General features: G+C 47.8%; 1 protein-coding gene across 1 annotated transcript; it reads right to left on the bottom strand.

Moving 5' to 3' along the window:
* Positions 1–551: 551 nt before the first annotated feature.
* On the bottom strand, positions 552–19,897 carry CEACAM5 (CEA cell adhesion molecule 5). The gene is made up of 9 exons (XM_009232642.4): positions 19,834–19,897; positions 18,596–18,955; positions 12,650–12,928; positions 11,993–12,247; positions 10,160–10,438; positions 9,511–9,765; positions 7,683–7,961; positions 6,722–6,976; positions 552–679 (listed from the first exon to the last, which is right to left on the bottom strand). Exons 1-9 carry the CDS (start codon positions 19,895–19,897, stop codon positions 588–590), a joined length of 2,118 nt encoding a protein of 705 aa, XP_009230917.4. The 3' UTR covers positions 552–587.
* Between the last annotated feature and the right edge of the window lie 651 nt (positions 19,898–20,548).

Raw genomic sequence — 20,548 nt, 5'->3', positions numbered from 1 at the left:
TGTGTAGGGAGACAGATCTATTAGGATGATGGAATTATATAAGGGAGTGGTGGTAAAGGAAGTGAAAAAGATTAGTAAAGAGAAGAAATATGAACTTATCTAATAGGCCACAGTAGGCCCCTGTGTTTTCTTGAGTAGGTGAGTGAACTAGATTTTAGGAAGGTAATGAGGCAGTCATATGCAAGAAAGATTTCAAAGACTGGCAACAAGGGGTCAAGCAGGACTTTGAGCAGTTGTTGAGGTTTATGGGAATGGAGAGAGTGACACAAGTGAGAGATGTTAAAAAAGGACCAAGAGGCTTTGACAAGTATTGAATCTGGGAAACAAATGAGCAGAGGCTGGAGATAATTATATCTAAGAGACAGTGGCGTACAGGGAGCATGAAGACCAGGGAAGAAGAGACCTGCAGGAATTAGTGCTGAGAAGCAGGAGTTTGGGGGTAGGAGGAGGAGATCCAGTACCAGATACAGGTGAAGAAGTCCTTTCCCTCTCCCAAGCATGGCCGTCAGCACTGCAGGAAACAGAACAAAAGGAAAGGCCGTTATACCTACCAGTCTTCCTGAAATGCGGAAACTACACCAGGGCTGCTATGTCAGAGCAACCCCAAGCAGCACTCCAATCATGATGCCGACAGTGGCCCCAGCTGAGACACCAGCAGAACTTCCAGGTGGTGAATCTTCTGTTGTGGAAAGAAAAGAGAATGAGTGAATGTGATGTTATTTTACAGTGGGGTGCCCCAGGTTCCAGCTCTCAGCATGAAGTAATCTCTACTTGTTCCTTCAAGGAATGCATTAGTTTTGTGGGAAGGTTGCAATTTTTTCTCTCTCACTGTGTTTCTAGTTGGTGATCAGTCTTCTGTCAATTCCACCCTGGCCTGTCTGCACTCAGATATTTCTGAAGGCTTTGAAATTTGAGAAAGTCTGATTGCTATTTTTGTGTGTCATTAGAACTTTCTATCTTTTCGTGGTTGCATCTTTTTCTCAGTGTCTCAGTTGTGGTAGGCATAAATAAGAGTCTGTTGGGTCTCTACGGCAGGGACTTGATTGGCAGAAGGCCCAGGCTAGTGCATTCTGTATTTACTAAGTCCGTTGCGTAGAGAACTCGCTTCTCATGGGCTCCCAGCAGGGGAATAAAAAGCCCAGTTCTGGGGGACTCTGCTTCTCTCTCATGGGTGAGGGGCTTGAGGACGCCCCACCAGCCTTGTGGAAACTCTGAGAACTGCATCACTATCTAAAACTCTCTCCTCTTTCTCCTTCTCAGAATCAGATCTGCATTGTGGTCTGAGGGCTCTCTAAGGCTCCTCCCACTTCTACTCCACTTTTCCTCGTGGTGGTTTTCCCCAGTAAATTATCTCGCACCTCTAATTCCATCTTGGCTGAATCTCAGTGGATGAAAACTAACATACCAGGCTTGATTCTTTGTACTTAACTTTTTTTTCTCTCCCCCATTTTTAGCCAGTAACCATGTCCTAGTGGGTTTTCATTTGGGGCTTAGCTCTCACCAGTCAACTCAGGCTGATGATTAATGCTATGTTAGCTACTGTAAATGCTTTTCTGGCATCTCATTTGATCCATACAATAACCCTGTTGGGTAGGCATGATTTCCATCTCATAGATGAAATGACAGAGGCTTGGAGTGGTGAAAAAACTTATCCAAAGTCATATAATTAGTGAGAAGTTGGTCTAGGATCTGGCTCTAGAACTGCATAACTTCAAGCTAATAATAACAGTAGTGATAATAGCAGCTAATATTTATGAAGTTTCCCTCTGTATGTGGCATTTTGCTGAAGGCTTAATCGAATATTACATTAAATCTTTAAAACAATACTGTTAAACAGTCACTCTTATTGCAATTTTCATTTTTCCCTCCATTTCCTGGTGATGAGAATTATTACAATTTTCATTTGAAGAATTGAAGGCTCAGAGAAGTTAAGAATCTTGTGTGAGAAATTTAAAATGGTAAATACATTAAAAATAAAGAGAGATCTCAAATCAACAACCTAACTTTACAACTTCAGGATATAGAAAAAGAACCACCTCAAACCACAGATAGTACATGACGGAAATAATAAGGATTAGAGTTGAAATAAATAAAAATGGAAAATTGAAAAACAATAGAAGGAATCAATGAAACCAAAAGTTGGTTCTTCAAAAAAGATCAACAAAATTGACAGTCATTTATTAGATTGACTAAGAAAAAAGAGAGAAGATTCAAATTACTAAAATCAGAAATGAAAATGGAGGTATGGTGGCTCACACATTTAATCCCAGCACCTTGGGAGACTCAAGCAAGAGGATTGCTTGAGGTCAGGAGGTCAAGACTAGCCTAGGCAACACAGGGAGACACAGTGTCTACAAAATTTCTTAAAAAAACTATCCAGGCATGGTGGCACATGTCTGTAGTCCCAGCTTCTCAAGAGGCTGGGGTAGAAGATCACTTGAGCCTTGGAGGTTGAGGCTGCAGTAAGCTATGATGGCACCACTGCACTCTAGCTTGCGCTGGGCTACAGAGTGAGACCCTGTCTCTTAAAAAAAAAAGAAAACAAAAAGAAAATGGAGATATTGCTACCAATGCTACAAATTCTACAGAAATATTAGGGACTACAAGAATGCTATGAATAATTGTATGCCAACAAACTGTTGAATAACCTAGATGAAATGGACAAATTCCTGGAAACACAAAAAAATTTAATAGGCCTATAATTAGATAGAACCAATAAAAGCATTTGACAAAATTCACCATTCTTTCACAACAAAAACACTCTAATTATGAATGGAAGGAAACCACCTCAGCATAATAAAGGCAATGTGTGAAAAGCCCAACGCTAACATGATACTCAATGGAGAAAGACTGAAAGCTTTCCCTGTAAGACCAGGAACAAGACAAGAATGACAAGAATGCCTGCTTTTGCCACGTCTATTCAACATAGTATTAGAAGTCCTAGCCAGAGAAATTAGGCAAGAAAAAAAAAGACATCCAAATTGGAAAGAAGAAGTAAAATGATCTGTGTTCTCAGATAACTTGGACTTATATGTAGAAAACCCTGAAGATTAAAAAAACTTGTTAGAGTTAATAAATAAATTCAGTGATGTTGCAGGATACAAAATCAACACGCAAACGTCAGTTGTACTTCTACACATTAACAATGAACAATCTAAAAGGAAATTAAGAAAAAATTTCCAATTCACATTAACATAAAATAGTATAAAATAGTTAGAAATAAGTTTAACCAAGGAGGTGAAAGGATTGTACCCTGAAAACTATAAAACACTGCTGAAGGAAATTAAAGACAACATCAATAGATGGAAAGACATTTTTTTTTCATGGATGGGAAGACTCAATATTGTTAGGAGGACAATACTACCCAAAGTGAGCTACAGGTTCAATGCAATTCGTACCAGAGTCCCAGGGACATTTTTTGCAGAAATAGAAAAACATTTCCTGAAATTCATATGGAATCTCAGGACTCTAAATAGCCAAACAACCTGGAAAATAAAGAATGAAGCTGGAGGACTCACACTTCCTGATTTCAGCATTTGCTATAAAGCCACAGTAACCAATACAGTGTGGTACTGGCATAAAGGAAGATATTGAAACCAAAGGAATAGAATATAGAGCCCAGAAAGAAATGCTTGCATATATAGCCAAATGATTTTTGATAAGGGTGCCAAGACCATTTAATGGGGAAAGGACTGTCTTTTCAACAAATGATATGGGGAAAGCTGAATATCCATGCACAAGAACAAGTTGAATCTTTGCCTGACACCATATATGAAAATTAACCTAAAATGGATCAAAGACCTAAATGTAAGAGTGAAAAGTATAAAACTCTGAGAAGAAAACATAGGGGAAAAGTGCTTAATGACATTTAATTTCACAGTGATTTCTTGGTTATAACAACAAATAGGCAACAAAAGAAAAAATGGATAAACTGGACTTCATGAAAATTAGAAACTTTTTTTTTGTTTTTTTTGATGGAGTCTCAGTCTGTCGACCAGGCTGGAGTGCAGTGGTGCGATCTCAGCTCACTGCAAGCTCTGCCTCTCGGGTTCATGCCATTCTCCTGCCTCAGCCTCCCGAGTAGCTGGGACTACAGGCACCCACCACTGTGCCCGGCTAATTTTTTTTTGTATTTTTAGTAGAGACGGGGTTTCACTGTGTTAGCCAGGATGGTCTTGATCTCCTGACATTGTGATCCACCTGCCTTGGCCTCCCAAAGTGCTGGGGTTACAGGCGTGGCCACCGCCCGGGGCCTCGAAAATTAAAAACTTTTATATATTAAAGAACATTGTCGAGAAAGTGAAAAGGCAACCTATGAAATGGGAAAAATATTTGCAAATCATGTATCTGATAAGGGATTAATTTCCAGAATATATGAAGAACTATTACAAATCAACAACCACAAAAATCCAAAATCCCAATTAATAAATGGACAAAGGACTAAAGTAGAGATTTCTCCTAGGAAGATATACAAATGGCCAACAAGCACATGCAAATATGCTCAACATCACTAACACTTAGAGATATGCAAATCAAAGCCACAATGATACTCCACCTCACACACGTCAGGATGGCCACAAAACAATAAGTGTTTTCAAGGAGGTGGAAAAATTGGAACTCTAGCACATTGCTGACAGAAATGTGAAATATTAGCTACTGTGGAAAGTGGTATGGTGGTTCCTCAAAAAATTAAATAAATAATTAACATTTGGGGCCGGGCGCGGTGGCTCATGCCTGTAATCCCAGCACTTTGGGAAGTCAAGGTGGGCGGATCACGAGGTCAGGAGATCGAGACCATCCTGGCTAACACTGTGAAACCCCGTCTCTACTAAAAATTAAAAAAAAAATTAGCCGGGTGTGGTGGCAGGCGCCTGTAGTTCCAGCTACTCCGGAGGCTGAGGCAGGAGAATGGCGTGAACACAGGAGGCGGAGCTTGCAGTAAGCTGAGATCGCACCACTGCACTCCAGCCTGGTCGACAGACTGACACTCCATCTCAAAAAAAAAAAAAAAAAAAAAAGAATTAACATTTGATCTACCAATTCCATTTCTGGACATACACCAAAAAGAATTGAAGGCAGCGATTTGAACAGATATTTGTACACTGATGTTCACAGCAGCATTACTCACAAAAGCCAAAATGTGGAAACAACTGAAAAGTCCATTGAAAGATAAGTGGATAGAAAAATGAGATGTATCCATACAATGGAAAGTTATTCAATCTTAACAAGGAAGAAAATTATGATACATGGTGCAAAATGGATGAACCTTGAATACATTATGCTAAGTGAAATAGGGCAGACACAAAAGGACAACTATTATATAATTCCATTTATGTAAGATCGTTAGAATAGTTGATTACCTAGAGACAGAAACTAGAATGGAGGTTACCAGAGTTAAGGGGGAGAAGGAGTTACTGTTTACTGGGTACAGAGGTTTATTGGGTACAGATGAAAAAGTTCTGGAAATGGATAGTGTGATGTGGTGGTTAGACAAGAGTATAAAGAGACGTGATTTATTTTTTCCTTTTTTTTTTTGTGACATAGTCTCACTCTGTCACCCAGGCTGGAGTGCAGTGGTGCAGTCTCGGCTCACTGCAACCTCCGCCACCCAGATTCGAGCAATTCTCCTGCCTCAGCCTCCTGAGTAGCTGGGATTACAGGCACCCACCACCATGTCTAGCTATTTTTTTTTTCTGTATCTTGAACTCCTGACCTCAGGTGATCCACTCGCCTTGGCCTCCCAAAGTGCTGGGATTACAGGCATGAGCCACCACAGCAGGCAATATACTTGATTGATATTTATGCTGTGTCACTTAATTGTACACTTAGATATGGTTAATGGTAAGTTTTATGTTAGATATATATAGTGGCTGGTAGTCTTACCCTCTCTATAAACACATGCTTTTTGGCACTGCCTGTTCCCTCCCATGCAGAGCTCCTGTGGCTGAATCTCCCTATTTCTCCAAGTGTGTGTCACTCACTTTCCTCTGCTGTGTCCTATGTGCTGTGTCCACAGCCTCATACAGCCAGTGACTTCAGAGCCAGGACACAGCTCAGGAGTCTGCCCCGAGGCTCCCTCTTTTCCCATTTCCCTGCAACCTGACCCGAGGGAGGCTCTGCTGTGGATTGGCAGCTTGATTTAGCCAGATTCAGAACAGGCTACCTGGACACCTTCTCCACATGCCCCGGTCCCACCCCAAGTGGAGCCAGGGCAGAGCCAGTCACTGGGTGAGCCGGGCACACAGCAGGGAGCAGAGTCTGAGCTGCTCCTCCCTCATCTAAGGGGCTTCCTCCTCTCATTTGGGGAAAAAGTGTGGGCTGGTTTCAAAGCCTCCTTGTTCCTTGTAGCTCATAGAGTAGGTGAAAAAACACAAAGAGGTGACAGAAAGGGACATGTTGGTGACAGAGAAGAGCAACTCGACCTTAAGGACCCTTCTTTCTCCTGGACTATGAAGTCCCTTTCACTATAGGGGGCCTTCTGGGGCTAAGGGAGCCCCCTCCCCACATTCCAGGCTGGACCTGAGGTCAGCCACGAGATATCAGAGAAGCCGGGGAGGAGAGAGTTGGCCGAGATGGAGTGAGGGGGCTCAGGATATAATTTGGGATTTCCTTGTGCCCATGGAACACAGAATGGGAAAGAAAATGTCTTCTTGGCTCTTTTGTGAGAACCAGATAGACTCCACCCCAGAACATGATGCTGATGCTCCAGGGAGCCACTTACCAGAGACTGTGATGCTCTTGACTATGGAATTATTGCGGCCAGTAGCCAAGTTAGAGACAAAACAGGCATAGGCCCCGTTATTATTTGACGTGATTTTGGCGATAAAGAGAACTTGTGTGTGTTGCTGCCGTGTCCCATTGATACGCCAAGAATACTGCGGGGATGGGTTAGAGGCTGAGTGGCAGGAGAGGCTGAGGTTTTCTCCCGAATGGTAAGACGAGTCTGAGGGGGAAATGATGGGGGTGTCCGGGCCATCTGGAACAAAGAGAACAAAGCCACAGGTGATGTCATCAGAGGAAAGGGGAAGCTCCTGGTTGTAGAAGGGCCACAGTGTCCCTCTGAATCCTGTCCCAGTCCTGTGTTAAAAAGTCCAAACTGGCCGGGTGCGGTGGCTCATGCCTGTAATCCCAGCACTTTGGGAGGCCGAGGCGGGCAGATCAGCTCGAGACCAGCCTGACCAACATGGTGAAACCCCGTCTCTACTAAAAATACAAAAAAAATTAGCTGGGCATGGTGGCACGTGTCTGTAATCCCAGTTACTCAGGAGGCTGAGGCAGGAGAATGGCACGAACCTGGGAGGCGGAGCTTGCAGTGAGCCGAGATCACACCACTACAGTCCAGCCTGGGCGACAGAGCAAGACTCCGTCTCAAAAAAAAAAAAAAAAAAAAGTCCAAACCATAACCCTCATGTCCACTGAGTCTGGGTCTGAGACATTCGTCTGTTTCTCCCATCATAGGCTGTGGACCCTGAGCCTCCCAGGACAGGAGCAGCCCCTCCCCTCCTATTCTTGGTCCAGGCTGAGCTTGCCTAAGTTTTCCTGGGGCAGGAAGTTATGGCCAGCTTGGGTGTCCAGGGGTGGGAGTCTGCCTCTTTGGACCTGAGGAGAACTGAGAGTCCTGGCCTCTGGCTGTGTGGATTTGGGTTGGAAACCAGGGCCACAGAGGAACAGAAGATACTCACAGAAGACATCCAGGGTGACTGGGTCACTGTGGTTTGCACTCACTGAGTTCTGGATTCCACATTCATAGGCTCCTGTGTCATTTCTTGTGACATTGAATAGAGTGAGGGTCCTGTTGCCATTGGACAGCTGCAGCCTGGGACTGACCGGGAGGCTCTGATTGTTTACCCACCACAGGTAGGTTGTGTCCTGAGCCTCAGGTTCACAGGTTAAGACTACAGCATCCTTGTCCTCTATGGGGTTGGAGTTGTTGCTGGAGATGGAGGGCTTGGGCAGCTCCGCTGTGCAGATAACAGAGAGAAGATTGCCCTGTGTGGCACTTTTGATTCCTCACAGGCATCTTTCAATCAGAGTTGGCAACTCCCACCCTTCAGCCCACCCAAGTCCTTAAAAGCCTACGGCAGGTGTGTGTATCACAAGACAGATGCACGATGATCTGAGGGCTCAGAGACTGTAAGGCCGGCTGCTTTGTGTAGGGGAAGCACAGACTTTCTCAAGTGTGAATTGGGCAGCAGCGTTGGGTTGTGGACAGACCCAGGACTGGGAGTCACAGCCCCCAGCACCTCCTTTGGTTCTTCCCTGATGGCTGATGGCCTGGCCAACCTAGGACTTGTGGGTGCTGAATCCCATTCAGCTGCACAGTCCCACACCACCCAACCGTGGGGTGTTTTCTCTGAGCCTTTTGTTTCAAGGCTATCCTGGAGATGGGTGATGATGGGGATGGGTGTTTAAGCAGAAATAGCTCAGGAGACCAGAAGCAAGTCTAGAGGTGAGTTCAGGGGTCAGGCTGTGGGCCACAGGTGGGCAGCTCTACCTGGGTTTGATAGGAACAGAGTTTCATTTTAGGAAGAAGAAAAGAGTTCTGTGGGCGGATGGTGATGATGGTAGCAGAACAATGGGAATATATTTAATACTACTAAACTGCACACATAGGAAGGTTAAAATGTTGTCTTATGTTAGATATATAATATATAGTGGCTGGTAGTCTTACCCTCTCTATAAATACACACTTTTTGGCACTGTCCCTTCCCTGCCATGTGGAGTCCCCATGGGTGAATCTCTGTGTGTCTCCAAGTGTGTGCCACTCACTGTCTTCTGTGCTGTATCCCATGTGCTGTGCCCACAATCTCATACAGCCGGTGACTTCAGACTCAAGGACACAGCTCAGGAGTCTTCCCTGAGGCTCTCTCTCTTCTTATTTCCCTGCAGCCTGACCCTGGGAAGGCTTGGCTTCAACTGGCAGCTTGACATAGCCAGATTCAGGACAGGCCACCTGAGCACCTTCTCCACATGCCCAGGTCCCACCCCAGGTGAAGTCAGGGCAGGGCCAGTCACTGGGGGAGCCCGGAGAGGAGCCAGGAGCAGAGTCTGAGCTGCTCCTCCCTCATCCAAGGGGCGTCCTCCTCTCATTTGGGGAAAAAGTGTGAGCTTGTTTCAAAGCCTCAGATGTTCCTTGTAGCTCATAGATTAGGTAAAAGAACACAAAGTGGTGTCAGAAAGGGACATATTGGTGACAGAGAGGAGCAACTTGACCTTGAGGACCCTTCTTGCTTCCCCCTCTGTGAAGCCCCTTCCACTACATAGGGCTCGGGGATGATGAAGCCTCCTCCCCACATTTCTCAGGGTGGACACAAGGTCAGCCATGAGAAATCAGAAAAACAAGGGGAAGAGTGTCTGTAGAGACAAATTGGGAGTGCTCAGGATTGAATTTGGGATTGCTTGTGCCCATTGGATGCATACTAGGAAAGAAAATTTCTTCCTGGCTCTTTTCTGAAAACCAGACAGATTCCACTCCAGAACATATTGCTAATGGTCCAAGGATCCACTTACCAGAGACTCTGATTGTCTTGACTGTAGTCCTGCTGTGGCCACTGGCTGAGTTATTGGCCTGGCAGGTATAGAGTCCGCTATTCTTCTCAGTGATGTTGGAGATAAAGAGCTCTTGTGTGTGTTGCTGGATGTTCCCATCAATCAGCCAAGAATACTGTGCAGGTGGGTTAGAGGCTGCATGGCAGGAGAGGCTGAGGTTTACCCCTGGACGGTAATAGGTGTATGAGGGGGAAATGGTGGGGTCGTCTGGGCCATCTGGAGCAAAGAGAATAGAGCCACAGGTGAATGTCATCAGAGCGAAGGGGAAGCTCCTGGTCTGTGAAAAGGCCACAGTGTCCCCCTGAGCCAAGTCACAATCCTGAAGTCCTAACCAAACCCCTACTGTATCCACTTAGCCAGAGTCTGAGACATTCATCTGTTTCTCCCATCACCAGCTGTGGATCCCGAGTGTTACAGGACAGGAGCAGACCCTCCCCTCCTATTCTTGGTCAGGACCGGGCCTGCATGGATTTGCTGGGGGTAGGGCCAGCCTGCACGTTCAGGGGTAAAGGTCTCTGTTCTTGGGCCTGAGAGGGACTGAGAGGCCTGGACTTTGGCTGTGTGGATTTGGGCTGGCAGCCTGGGCCACAGAGGAACAGAAGATACTCACAGAGGACATTCAGGATGACCGGGTCACTGTGGTCAACACTTAATTCGTTCTGGATTCCACACTTATAGGGTCCTACATCATTCCTTGTGACACTGAGTAGAGTGAGGGTCCTGTTGTCATTGGACAGCTGCAGCCTGGGACTGACCGGGAGGCTCTGATTGTTTACCCACCACAGGTACGTTGTGTTCTGAATCTCAGGTTCACAGGTTAAGGCTACAGCATCCTCATCCTCCACGGGGTTGGAGTTGTTGCTGGTGATGAAGGGTTTGGGTGGCTCTGCTGTGGAGATAACAGAGAGAAGATTGCCCTGTGTGGCACCTGTGATTCCTCCACGGGCATCTATCAATCAGAGTTGGCATCTCCCACCTCTCAGCCCAACTGAGTCCTTAAAAGCTCATGGCAGGTGTGTGTACATCACAAGACAGATGCACAATGATCTGAGGGCTCAGAGACCATGAGGCCGGCTGTTTTGTGTGGGAGAAGCACAGACTTTCTCAAGTGTGAATTGGGCAGTAGCATTGGGTTATGGACAGACACAGGGCTGGGGGTCACAGCCCCCAGCACTTCTGGTCCTTTCCTGACCGGCTGGCTGCCTGGCCCCTTGGGGTCCTCACCTGGAATTTGAAGGAGCTCAGTTTCTTCCAGCTGCACAGTCCCACACCACCCAGCCAAGGTGTGTTTGCTCTGAGGCTTTGCTATTTAAGGACATCCTAGAGATAGGTGATGATGGGGATGGATGTTTGAACAGAAATAGCGCAGGAGACTAGGAGCACGTCTAGAGGTGACAAGTCAGGGATCAGACTGTGGGCCACAGGTGGGGCAGCTCTGCCCAGGAGTTTGATGGGAACAGAGTTTCATTCTGGGAGGAAGAAAAGAGTTCTGTGGGTAGATGGTGGTGATGGTAGCAGAACAAGGGGAATATATTTAATACCACTGAACTGCACACGTAGAAAAGTTAAGATGGTAAGTCTATGTTAGATATGTACTGTTACCTTCTGTATAAATACACAATTTTTGACACTGCCGTTCCCTGCCATGCAGAGCCACTGTGGTGAACCTCCTGATTTCTCCAAGTGTGGGTCACTTGCTGTCCCCTGTGCTGTGTCCCATGTGCTGTGCCCACAGCCTCATATAGCTGGTGACATCAGAGCCAGGACACAGCTCAGGAGTCTGCCCTGAGGCTCCCTCTCTTTCCATTTTCCTGCAACCTGACTGGGACAAAGGGAGACTTTGGTGTTGATTGGCAGCTTGATTTAGCCGAATTCAGGACAGACCACCTGGGCTCCTTCTCCACACACCCAGTTCCCACCCCAGGTGGAGTCAGGCAAGGCCAGTCACCCGGGGGATCCCAGAGCAGAGCAGCGAGCAGTCTGAGCTGTGTCTCCCTCACCCAAGGGGCTTCCTTCTCTCATTTGGGAAAAAAGTATGAGCTTGTTTCAAAGCCTTGAATGTTCCTTGCAGCTCATGGAGTAGGCAAAAGAACACAAAGAGGTGACAGAAAGGGACACATTGGTGACAGAGAGAAGCAACTTGACCTTGAGAACCCTTGCTCCTTCCCGCTCTGTGAAGCTTCCTCCACTACACAGGGCTCTGGGGCTGAGGGAGCATCCTCCCCACATTCCAGGCTGGACCCGGGGTCAGCCATGAGAAATCAGAACAACAAGGAGAAGAGAGTCTGTAGAGACACATTGGGGAGGTTCAGTGGGAGAATCTGGGATTTGCTTGTGTCCACTGGACACAGGCTGGGATGGAAAATTTCTTCCTGGCTCTTCTCTGAAAACCAGACAGACTCCACCTCAAAACGTGATGTCAGTGCTTCGTGGATCCACTTACCATAGACTGTGATCGTCGTGACTGTGGTCCTATTGAGGCCAGTGTCTGAGTTATGGGCTTGGCACGTATAGGATCCGCTATTATTCACAGTGATGTTGGGGATAAAGAGCTCTTGTGTGGATTGCTGGAACGTCCCATTGACAAACCAAGAGTACTGTGCAGGTGGGTTAGAGGCTGCGTGGCAGGAGAGGTTCAGATTTTCCCCTGATCTGTAAGATGTGTTTAGAGGGGAAATGGTGGGGGCATCCGGGCCATCTGGAGCAAACAAAAAATAAAGCCACAGGTGATATTGTCAGAGGGAAGTGGAAGTTCCTGGTCTATGGAAGGACCACAGTGTCCCTCTAAGCTGAATCACAATCCTAAAGTCTCAACCAAACCCCTCTTGTATCTACTGAGGCTGAGTCTGAGATATTCACCTGTTTCTCTCATCACAGGGTGTGGACCCCGAGCCTCCCAGGACAGGAGCAGCCCCTCCCCTCCTACTCTTGGTCAAGACTTGGTCTGCCCAGGTTTTTCTGGGGCAGAAAGTCACAGACAGTCTGGATGTCCAGGGGTGAAGGTCTGTGTACTTGAACCTGAGAGGGACTGAGAAATCCTGCCTCTGGCCCTGTGGATTTGGGCCGGCAGCCTGGGCCAGAGAGGAGCAGAGATACTCACAGAGGACATTCAGGATGACTGGGTCACTGCGCCTGACACTCACTGGGTTCTGGGTTTCACATTCGTAGATTGCTCTGTCATTTCTTGTGACATTGAATAGAGTGAGGGTCCTGTTGTCATTGGACAGCTCCAGCCTGGGACTGACCGGGAGGCTCTGATTTTTTACCCACCACAGGTAGGTTGTGTCCTGAGTCCCAGGTTCACAGGTTAAGGCCACAGCATCCTTGTCCTCCACGGGGTTGGAGTTGTTGCTGGAGATGGAGGGCTTGGGCAGCTCCGCTGTGCAGATAACAGAGAGAAGATTGCCCTGTGTGGCACCTTTGATTCCTCACAGGCATCTTTCTTTTTTTTTTTTTCTTTTTATTATTATTATTATTATTATTATACTTTAGGCTCTATGGTACATGTGTGCAACGTGCAGGTAAGTTACATATGTATACATGTGCCATGCTGGTGCGCTGCACCCACCAACTCGTCATCTAGCATTAGGTATATCTCCCAATGCTATCCCTCCCCCCTCCCCCCACCCCACAACAGTCCCCGAAGTGTGATGTTCCCCTTCCTGTGTCCATGTGTTCTCATTGTTCAATTCCCACCTATGAGTGAGAATATGCGGTGTTTGGTTTTTCGTTCTTGCGATAGTTTACTGAGAATTATGATTTCCAATTTCATCCATGTCCCTACAAAGGACATGAACTCATCATTTTTTATGGCTGCATAGTATTCCATGGTGTATATGTGCCACATTTTCTTAATCCAGTCTATCATTGTTGGACATTTGGGTTGGTTCCAAGTCTTTGCTATTGTGAATAATGCTGCAATAAACATATGTGTGCATGTGTCTTTATAGCAGCATGATTTATAGTCCTTTGGGTATATACCCAGTAATGGGATGGCTGGGTCAAATGGAATTTCTAGTTCTAGATCCCTGAGGAATCACCACACTGACTTCCACAATGGTTGAACTAGTTTACAGTCCCACCAACAGTGTAAAAGTGTTCCTATTTCTCCACATCCTCTCCAGCACCTGTTGTTTCCTGACTTTTTAATGATTGCCATTCTAACTGGTCTCACAGGCATCTTTCAATCAGAGTTGGCACCTCCCACCTCTCAGCCCATCTGAGCCCTTAAAAGCCCACGATGGGTGTGCGTGTCACCAGACAGATGCACGATGATCTGAGAGCTCAGAGACTGTGAGGCTGCCTGCTCAGTGTGGGAGAAGCACAGACTTTCTCAAGTGTGAACTGAGCAGCAGCACTGGGCTGTGGACAGACACAGGACTGGGGGAGTCACAGCTCCTGGTGCCTCTCCTGGTCCCTCCCTGACCAGCTGACTACTGGCCCACCGTGGGGTCCTCACCTGGAACGTTCAAGTGCTGGGTCCCTTCCACCTTCAGTCCTACTTTGTTTCCCTAGGTATATTTTTTCTGTGGTTTCCCTTTGCAAGGACATCCTAGAAATGGATAGTGATGGGTCTTCCCATTGTCCTTAAACCTTGTACATATTGTGCAGCCTGGCCTGGGACTGGAAGTTTCAGCAGAAATAACACAGGGGACACCAGAGGCAACCCTGGAGGTCAGCTCTGTCGTTAGGCAGTGGAGGCACAAGGTGGGGCAGTTTTTCCCAGGTGTTTGATGATGACTGACTTGAGCCAGAGACCCCCTAAAGATAGAGTGGAGTCCAGGGAATGATCTAGAGCTTCAGGTGACAGGCAGGAGCTGCCTGGATTTAACAGCAGAACCATATGTATGTTCTTTGTCTTTGGTCTTTTTTGTTTGTTTGTTTGTTTGTTTGTTTTTTGAGATGGAGTCTTGCTGTGTTGGCCAGGCACGATCTCGGCTCACTGCAACCTCTGCCTCCTGGGTTCAAGCAATTCTGCTGTCTCAGCCTCCCGAGTAGCTGGGACTACAGGCACCCACCACCACGCCCAGCTAAATTTTGTATTTTTAGTAGAGATGGGGTTTCACCATATTGGTCAGGCTGGTCTTGAACTTCTGACCTCAGGTGATCCGCCCAACTCGGCCTCCCAAAGTGCTGGGATTACAGGCATAAGCCACTGTGCCCGGCCTGTCTTTGGTCTTTAATGTCCCTTCTCCCCTCGCAGAGGGCAGGCGAGGATGCTGTGGATCGCTCCATAAATACATATGGACATTTGCAAATGCAGAACTGACTGGTGGAAAAGGGGGAGCATGAACTGCTGGAAATCTGGCCCTCAAGGACCACGTGTGTTTGACAGCTATGAGACAGAACTTTGAGAAGAAGTTTTGCAATTATTTTCTCCCTTTGGACATTACGCTAAATGAAATAAGCCACTCACAGGGCAGATACTGTAGGATTCCACTTACATGAGGTCCCTAGAGTAGTCACACTTGTGGAATCAGAGAGTAGAATGGTGGTTGTCAGGGCCCGGGAGTTGGGGGAATGGAGAGTTGTTCATGGGTCTGCAGTTTCAGTTATGCAGGATGAGGAGGTTCTAGGGATCTGCTGTTCAGCTTGGTGCCTATAGTTCATACAGATTGAGTATCTCTTATGCGTAAGGCTTAGGACTAAAAGTGTTTTGGATTTCTGACTGTTTTTGAGTTTTGAATATTTGCAGTATACTTACCAGTTTAGCACCCCAAATCTGAAAATATGGAATCCAAAGTGCTCCAGTGAGCCTTTCTTTTTTTTTTTTCTTTTCTTTCTTTTTCTTTTTTTTGAGATAGAATCTCGCTCTGTTGCCAGGCTGGAGTGCAGTTGCATGATCTCGGCTCACTGCAGCCTCCGCCTCCCGGGTTCAAGCGATTCTCCTGCCTCAGCCTCCAAAGTAGCTGAGACTATAGGCGCGCGCCACCACGCCCAGCTAATTTTTGTATTTTTAGTAGAGACGGGGTTTCACCATGTTGGCCAGGATGGTCTTGATCTCTTGACTTCGCGATCCGCCTGCCTTGGCCTCCCGAAGTGCTGGGATTACAGGCGTGAGCCACTGCGCCCGGCCTTCAGTGAGCATTTCTTTTGAGAATCATGTCAGTGGTCAAAAAATGTTGGATTTTGGAACATTTCAGATTTTGGATTTTCGGATTTGGGATACTCAATCTGTAATACTATAATTTGCGCTTAAAAATTTGTCAGGAGTTTAGATCTCATGTTATTTTCTGACTATAGTTAAAAAAATGAAAGACATTTGGGGGAAACATTAAATTTTTTCCATAAGTGGAAATTCTTATTAATGGCCTAAAGATCTAAGGTTAATTGCTGGAAGTAGTACTTCTTTTAATATTATACTAAGGTTTAGGTCTGCTCTGAATTCCAGAGGGATCACATTATGCTCAAAGGAAGATGCTGAAGGTGGTTTGAAATCAGTGACTCCCTGAATAGAGAGAGGGATGTGAGTCCTGTTAAGAGGACAGAACCGGTCAGAGAGGAACTCTTAGGTGTGTCAATTGCGTAAAGGGAGAAATGATGCCAAAGTAGGAGAAGCGATGTGTATGATGTTAGTAAATTTAGAGAGCGCTCCCTGCCCCTAGTTCCTGTGCAGAGTTAGGCAAAAAGAGGAGAAGCCTCAAAACAGGCATGTGAAAGGTTTTCTTCCTCTCCTATCAACCTCAGAAAACACAACTAGAGTTTAAGTTTGTATAACTGGGCAGAGTCTAAGTGAGATGCCAGTGGCTGGTTCACTTCTCAGTCCAAGGGACTCCACCTTATGACAATGGCATCATCATGAGGACACAGGTGTATGTGGAATGGGCAGCAAACCCATCAGACAGCACCTGCCTGGCCAGTTCTACCTGGGGGAGGTCCCAGGATCCACTGGAGGATGTGAGCTCCACACCAGGATGAAGATGGAGTAGGTAGTGAAATGGGTGAAATAAGCATGTGGGCTTTGGAGACTGCAGACCTGTCCTTCTGCCTCTGACTCCCTGGTGAGTCAGTGTAGGGAGTGGATGGAGGAGTCGCTCATCCCTGTCCTGCTGCCTGTTCTGTGTGTTGGCCTCATGGAGGTAAAGAGCTCTGGGCGGTGACACAGCGGAAGCTCATTCTCCTGGTGACCTGTTGACATTGGCTTGTGATGGAGCCTGGCAGGGGCGGCTGCTCCAGATGATTTCTGTGCCTTTCCTATTGCCTGGGAAGTGGGCCAGGACACAGTGTGAGTGGCAAGAAAACAGGACAGCCAGGCTTGTTCAAGGGAGTGTCTGGGGAAGGCCTAAGAGTGGAGGAAGATGTTCAGGGATGGGCATCTCAGCTGGAATGAAGAGGGAGGAAGACGAGGAACATGGAGGAACAGGAGAGAGTCAGAAATGCCCATGGCAATGAGCCATGCAGGGTATAGTGACCTCAGAGATCCCAGGACCAGGAGTCCCTTGGCTGTCCCGACCAGGACTAGGGAGCCTTGAAAACCCTCCCATGGCCAAGGAACCCCAGAGTCACATGAGATAGGGTGGCTTTCGGGACAGGGGGTCAGAGGAATGGTACATGGATCTCAGCCCCTGATGGACAGGGAACAGGTGTAGTCAGAACCTCCTAGGATTCTGCATCCAGGATCCAGTCTCTATAGAGGTTATGGATCATTCCTTCATTCATTCCCTCCTTCATGAGAGAGCTACTGAGCAAGCGTGTGTCTCACTTTGGGCCTCTGTTGGCACAGGGTGTGAGTGGGGAGAGAAAGCAAGTCCTTTCCTTTATCCTCCCGTGGGAGTGACACTGACTCTCGGGAAACACAGGATTTGAGGTCCAGTGAGGGGGCTGTGGACCTCAGGGAGAGGCCTGGACAATCCCGGCACTGACCCTGACTGTTGAGGTGATTTAGTTCTAGAGTAAAACTGATTAGTTCTCCATTTACTTCTCACTCTCCAGACCAGAATCTCCACTTCTGAGCTGTGGATGCCCGAGACAAAAGGAAGCAAGCCCATGACTGGTCTCAGACGCAGATGCCTAACAACAAACAGCCCCACCCACCCCTGGTTGAGGAGAGGAGGGGGCTGTGGCTACAGACAGACCTCACATGACTTCAATCTGACACCTATGGCCTGTGTGACCCTTGTTAGTGACTGTCTCCCTGTCCCTCAATTTCCTTTCAATAAGTAGGATAAGTGCTATTTGGCTGTGAGGTTGTTTGTGAATTAACCTCAAAATATTTACAGTTACTTGATCTCAGCTCTGCACAGAGGAGCTGCTCAAATGAACTGCATTTATGTTTATTTGCCTCCAATAGAGAAGGCCCTGGGCCTGATCCCTGGTGGACATGGAGCTGCCGGGAGCATCTTCTCTCCTCTGTTCCTCCTCCTGGGGACACTGAGCTTCCCATGGAGTCACCTATGTCCCCAGGGCAATGGACTGACACCCTAATAACCTTGTCTATCTATCCTCCCCACATTGAGTCTCAAGTAAAGGACAAGGCTCTGTCCTTGTCCAAATGAGACTCTGGGGACAGGGAACAGGTGTGGCCAGAAACTCCGATTCTGCATCCAGAATCCAGCTCCAGGAGCCACAACCCTTGGACAGCTGCTAAGTCCTTGCTCCCAGTTAGCCTTGCCCAGGAGGCCACAACACAGTCTTGGCACAGGCTCCCCTGAGTCACCTGGAACCAGGAGCCCTGGGGCTGAGCTTCTCTGTGAAGGTCCCAGGTGTCCCTCAGGCCAGGCCCTGATGCAGTTCTCTAGGGTCTTTCTCAGGGTCAGATTTACGGGGAGGGCAGGGGGTGCTTGGCTGAGACTGATCTCGCCCTGCTGAGTCCCCCACATCAGACTGTCCTTCCTCTGCAGTGAGTGTCTGCAGGGTCTGGATGCTGGAAAGGAATTCTGATCTGTTGAAGTTTGTCTCTTCTGTGTGTGTCCTGCACTAAATGCCCAAACCCTAACACGGCGTGTAATGCAGAGGGGGCCACAGGCACAGCCCAGGCCTGATAATCCCATGTGTGGGAAGTAGAACTAACCCCCCAACACCCAGAGGTCATGGGGGAATCACTCACGGTATACCCGGACCTGGCCAGTTGCTTCTTCATTCACAAGATCTGACTTTATGACTTGTAGGGTGTAGAATCCTGTGTCATTCTGGATGACGTTCTGGATCAGCAGGGATGCATTGGGGTATATTGTCTCTCGACTGCTGTATGCAGGCCCTGGGGTAGTTAGTTGATTTGATATTACATATCCTATAATTCGATGGTTGGCGTCCACCATTTCCCCTTTGTACCAGTTGTAGCCAATACTACTCTGGGGCAGATTGTGGATGAGTAGAAGAACCTCCTTCCCCTCTGCAACACTGAACGGCATGGATTCAGTAGTGAGCTGGGCAGTGGTGGGCGGGTTCCAGAAGGTTAGAAGTGAGGCTAGGAGAGAGGAGAGAGCATCGGTCAATATTGGGACCTATGCATTAGGGTGGAAAAATGGGACCCTGGGTCCTGAGCAGGTCTCTTCATCCCCCAGCCCTGGAGTGAGTGTGTGTGTGTGTGTCCTACTAGGTCAAGGTCAGCAGTGTGACTCCTATTTCCTTAGCACCTCCGACCTTGGCATTTCCCTGTGTGGAATCCGCTTTTCCAGGGGTCTGCATGGCTCCCTCCCCACTGCCCTCAGATCCTGCTCACATCAGGGCATTCTTGGGAGACCCCTCCCCTGACACGTCCTCTAGAGACCTTGGGTCTTCCTTTTCTAACCTTTCCCTGCTCTGTTCCCTCCAGGGCTCTTGTCAACACCTGACCTCACATTCTAGATCTCTTTGCGTGTCTGTCTTCCTCCCCATGAGAGCATGAGCTTCATGAAGGCAGGGATTTGTGTGATCTTTGTTGCACCCCAGTGCCTGGGACAGGCTGCAGATTCCTGTGGATGAGTTCATGAGCGTTCCCAGGGCCCTCCACGGCCTGGGGTTTATTTTCCAATGTCCACGGTAGGCGGATGAAGACAGTGTTTCATGCCCTGGTTATGTTTTAATTTAAAATGTCATCTGATGCAGTTATTATGATTTTTAAAAATGTAGTGGCCAGTGACAATTAACTAGGAAAATAGAACACTTGAGGTTTTCCTGCCCTTTTCCAATTCCAGTTCAATTTGATTTTTCTGGTGTGACTCCTGTCCCTCTCTGATGTTCTCTTCCCTATTCAGGCTCCAACAGGAGCCCTCTGTCCATCTCAGAGCCCTGTGCTCCCCAGGAGACCCCAGCCAGTCTCTGTGCTCCCTCCTCCCACCCTCTCCCAGGTTGTCCTCCCCTCACCTGTGAGCAGGAGCCTCTGCCAGGGGATGCACCATCTGTGGGGAGGGGCCGAGGGAGACTCCATGGTCTCTGCTGTCTGCTCTGTCCTCCTCTGTGGAGAAGAGCTTGAGTTCCAGGAATGCTTTTGTCAGGGCTGCTGTGACTGTCTGGTCTGCTGTCCTTCCTCCCTCTGCCCTGAGTCTCTTCCTAGGGCAGGAGTACTTCTCAGCATCACGTGGGTCATGGGTGTGGTCTTTATTCAGGTGTCCTCTGTCCCCTCCCCTCTCATTTCTGCCTCTTTTGTCCCTCCTCCTTTTTCCCTTCTATTTTCAGTTCCCCAGACAAATCTTTTCGGCAAGGTGGATGGACCCCCATCCCCTGGGAGGACAACCTGTCTTCCCCAGTGCTGACCTCTGCTGTGTTCTGTCCTTGGGTCTGTCACACCAGGGGGATTATTTTCCTTTGTGACAGAGAAACCCAGCTGGGCCCCGGATCCCCCTATGGTCTCCAGGACTCTGGGAAGGTGGGATGATGCCCAACAGGAAGGTGACAGAGGTGGCTCTGGGGGCTAGAAAACAGCTCACTGGGCGGTGGCTGTGGAGGGACCAGCCCTCTGTCTCCAGTACCACCAACCCTGCCACTGACCCAGGGATGGAGACCCAGGCCCAGAGGTCCCAGGAGTCCCCAGATCCTGCATGTGGAGGGGGAGGTGTCTTGTGTGTCCTGGAAAGAGAGG

Source organism: Pongo abelii, chromosome 20 (genome assembly GCF_028885655.2).
Source record: "Pongo abelii isolate AG06213 chromosome 20, NHGRI_mPonAbe1-v2.0_pri, whole genome shotgun sequence".
NCBI lineage: Eukaryota > Metazoa > Chordata > Mammalia > Primates > Hominidae > Pongo > Pongo abelii.
This window is presented reverse-complemented; position numbering and strand designations above follow the sequence as displayed.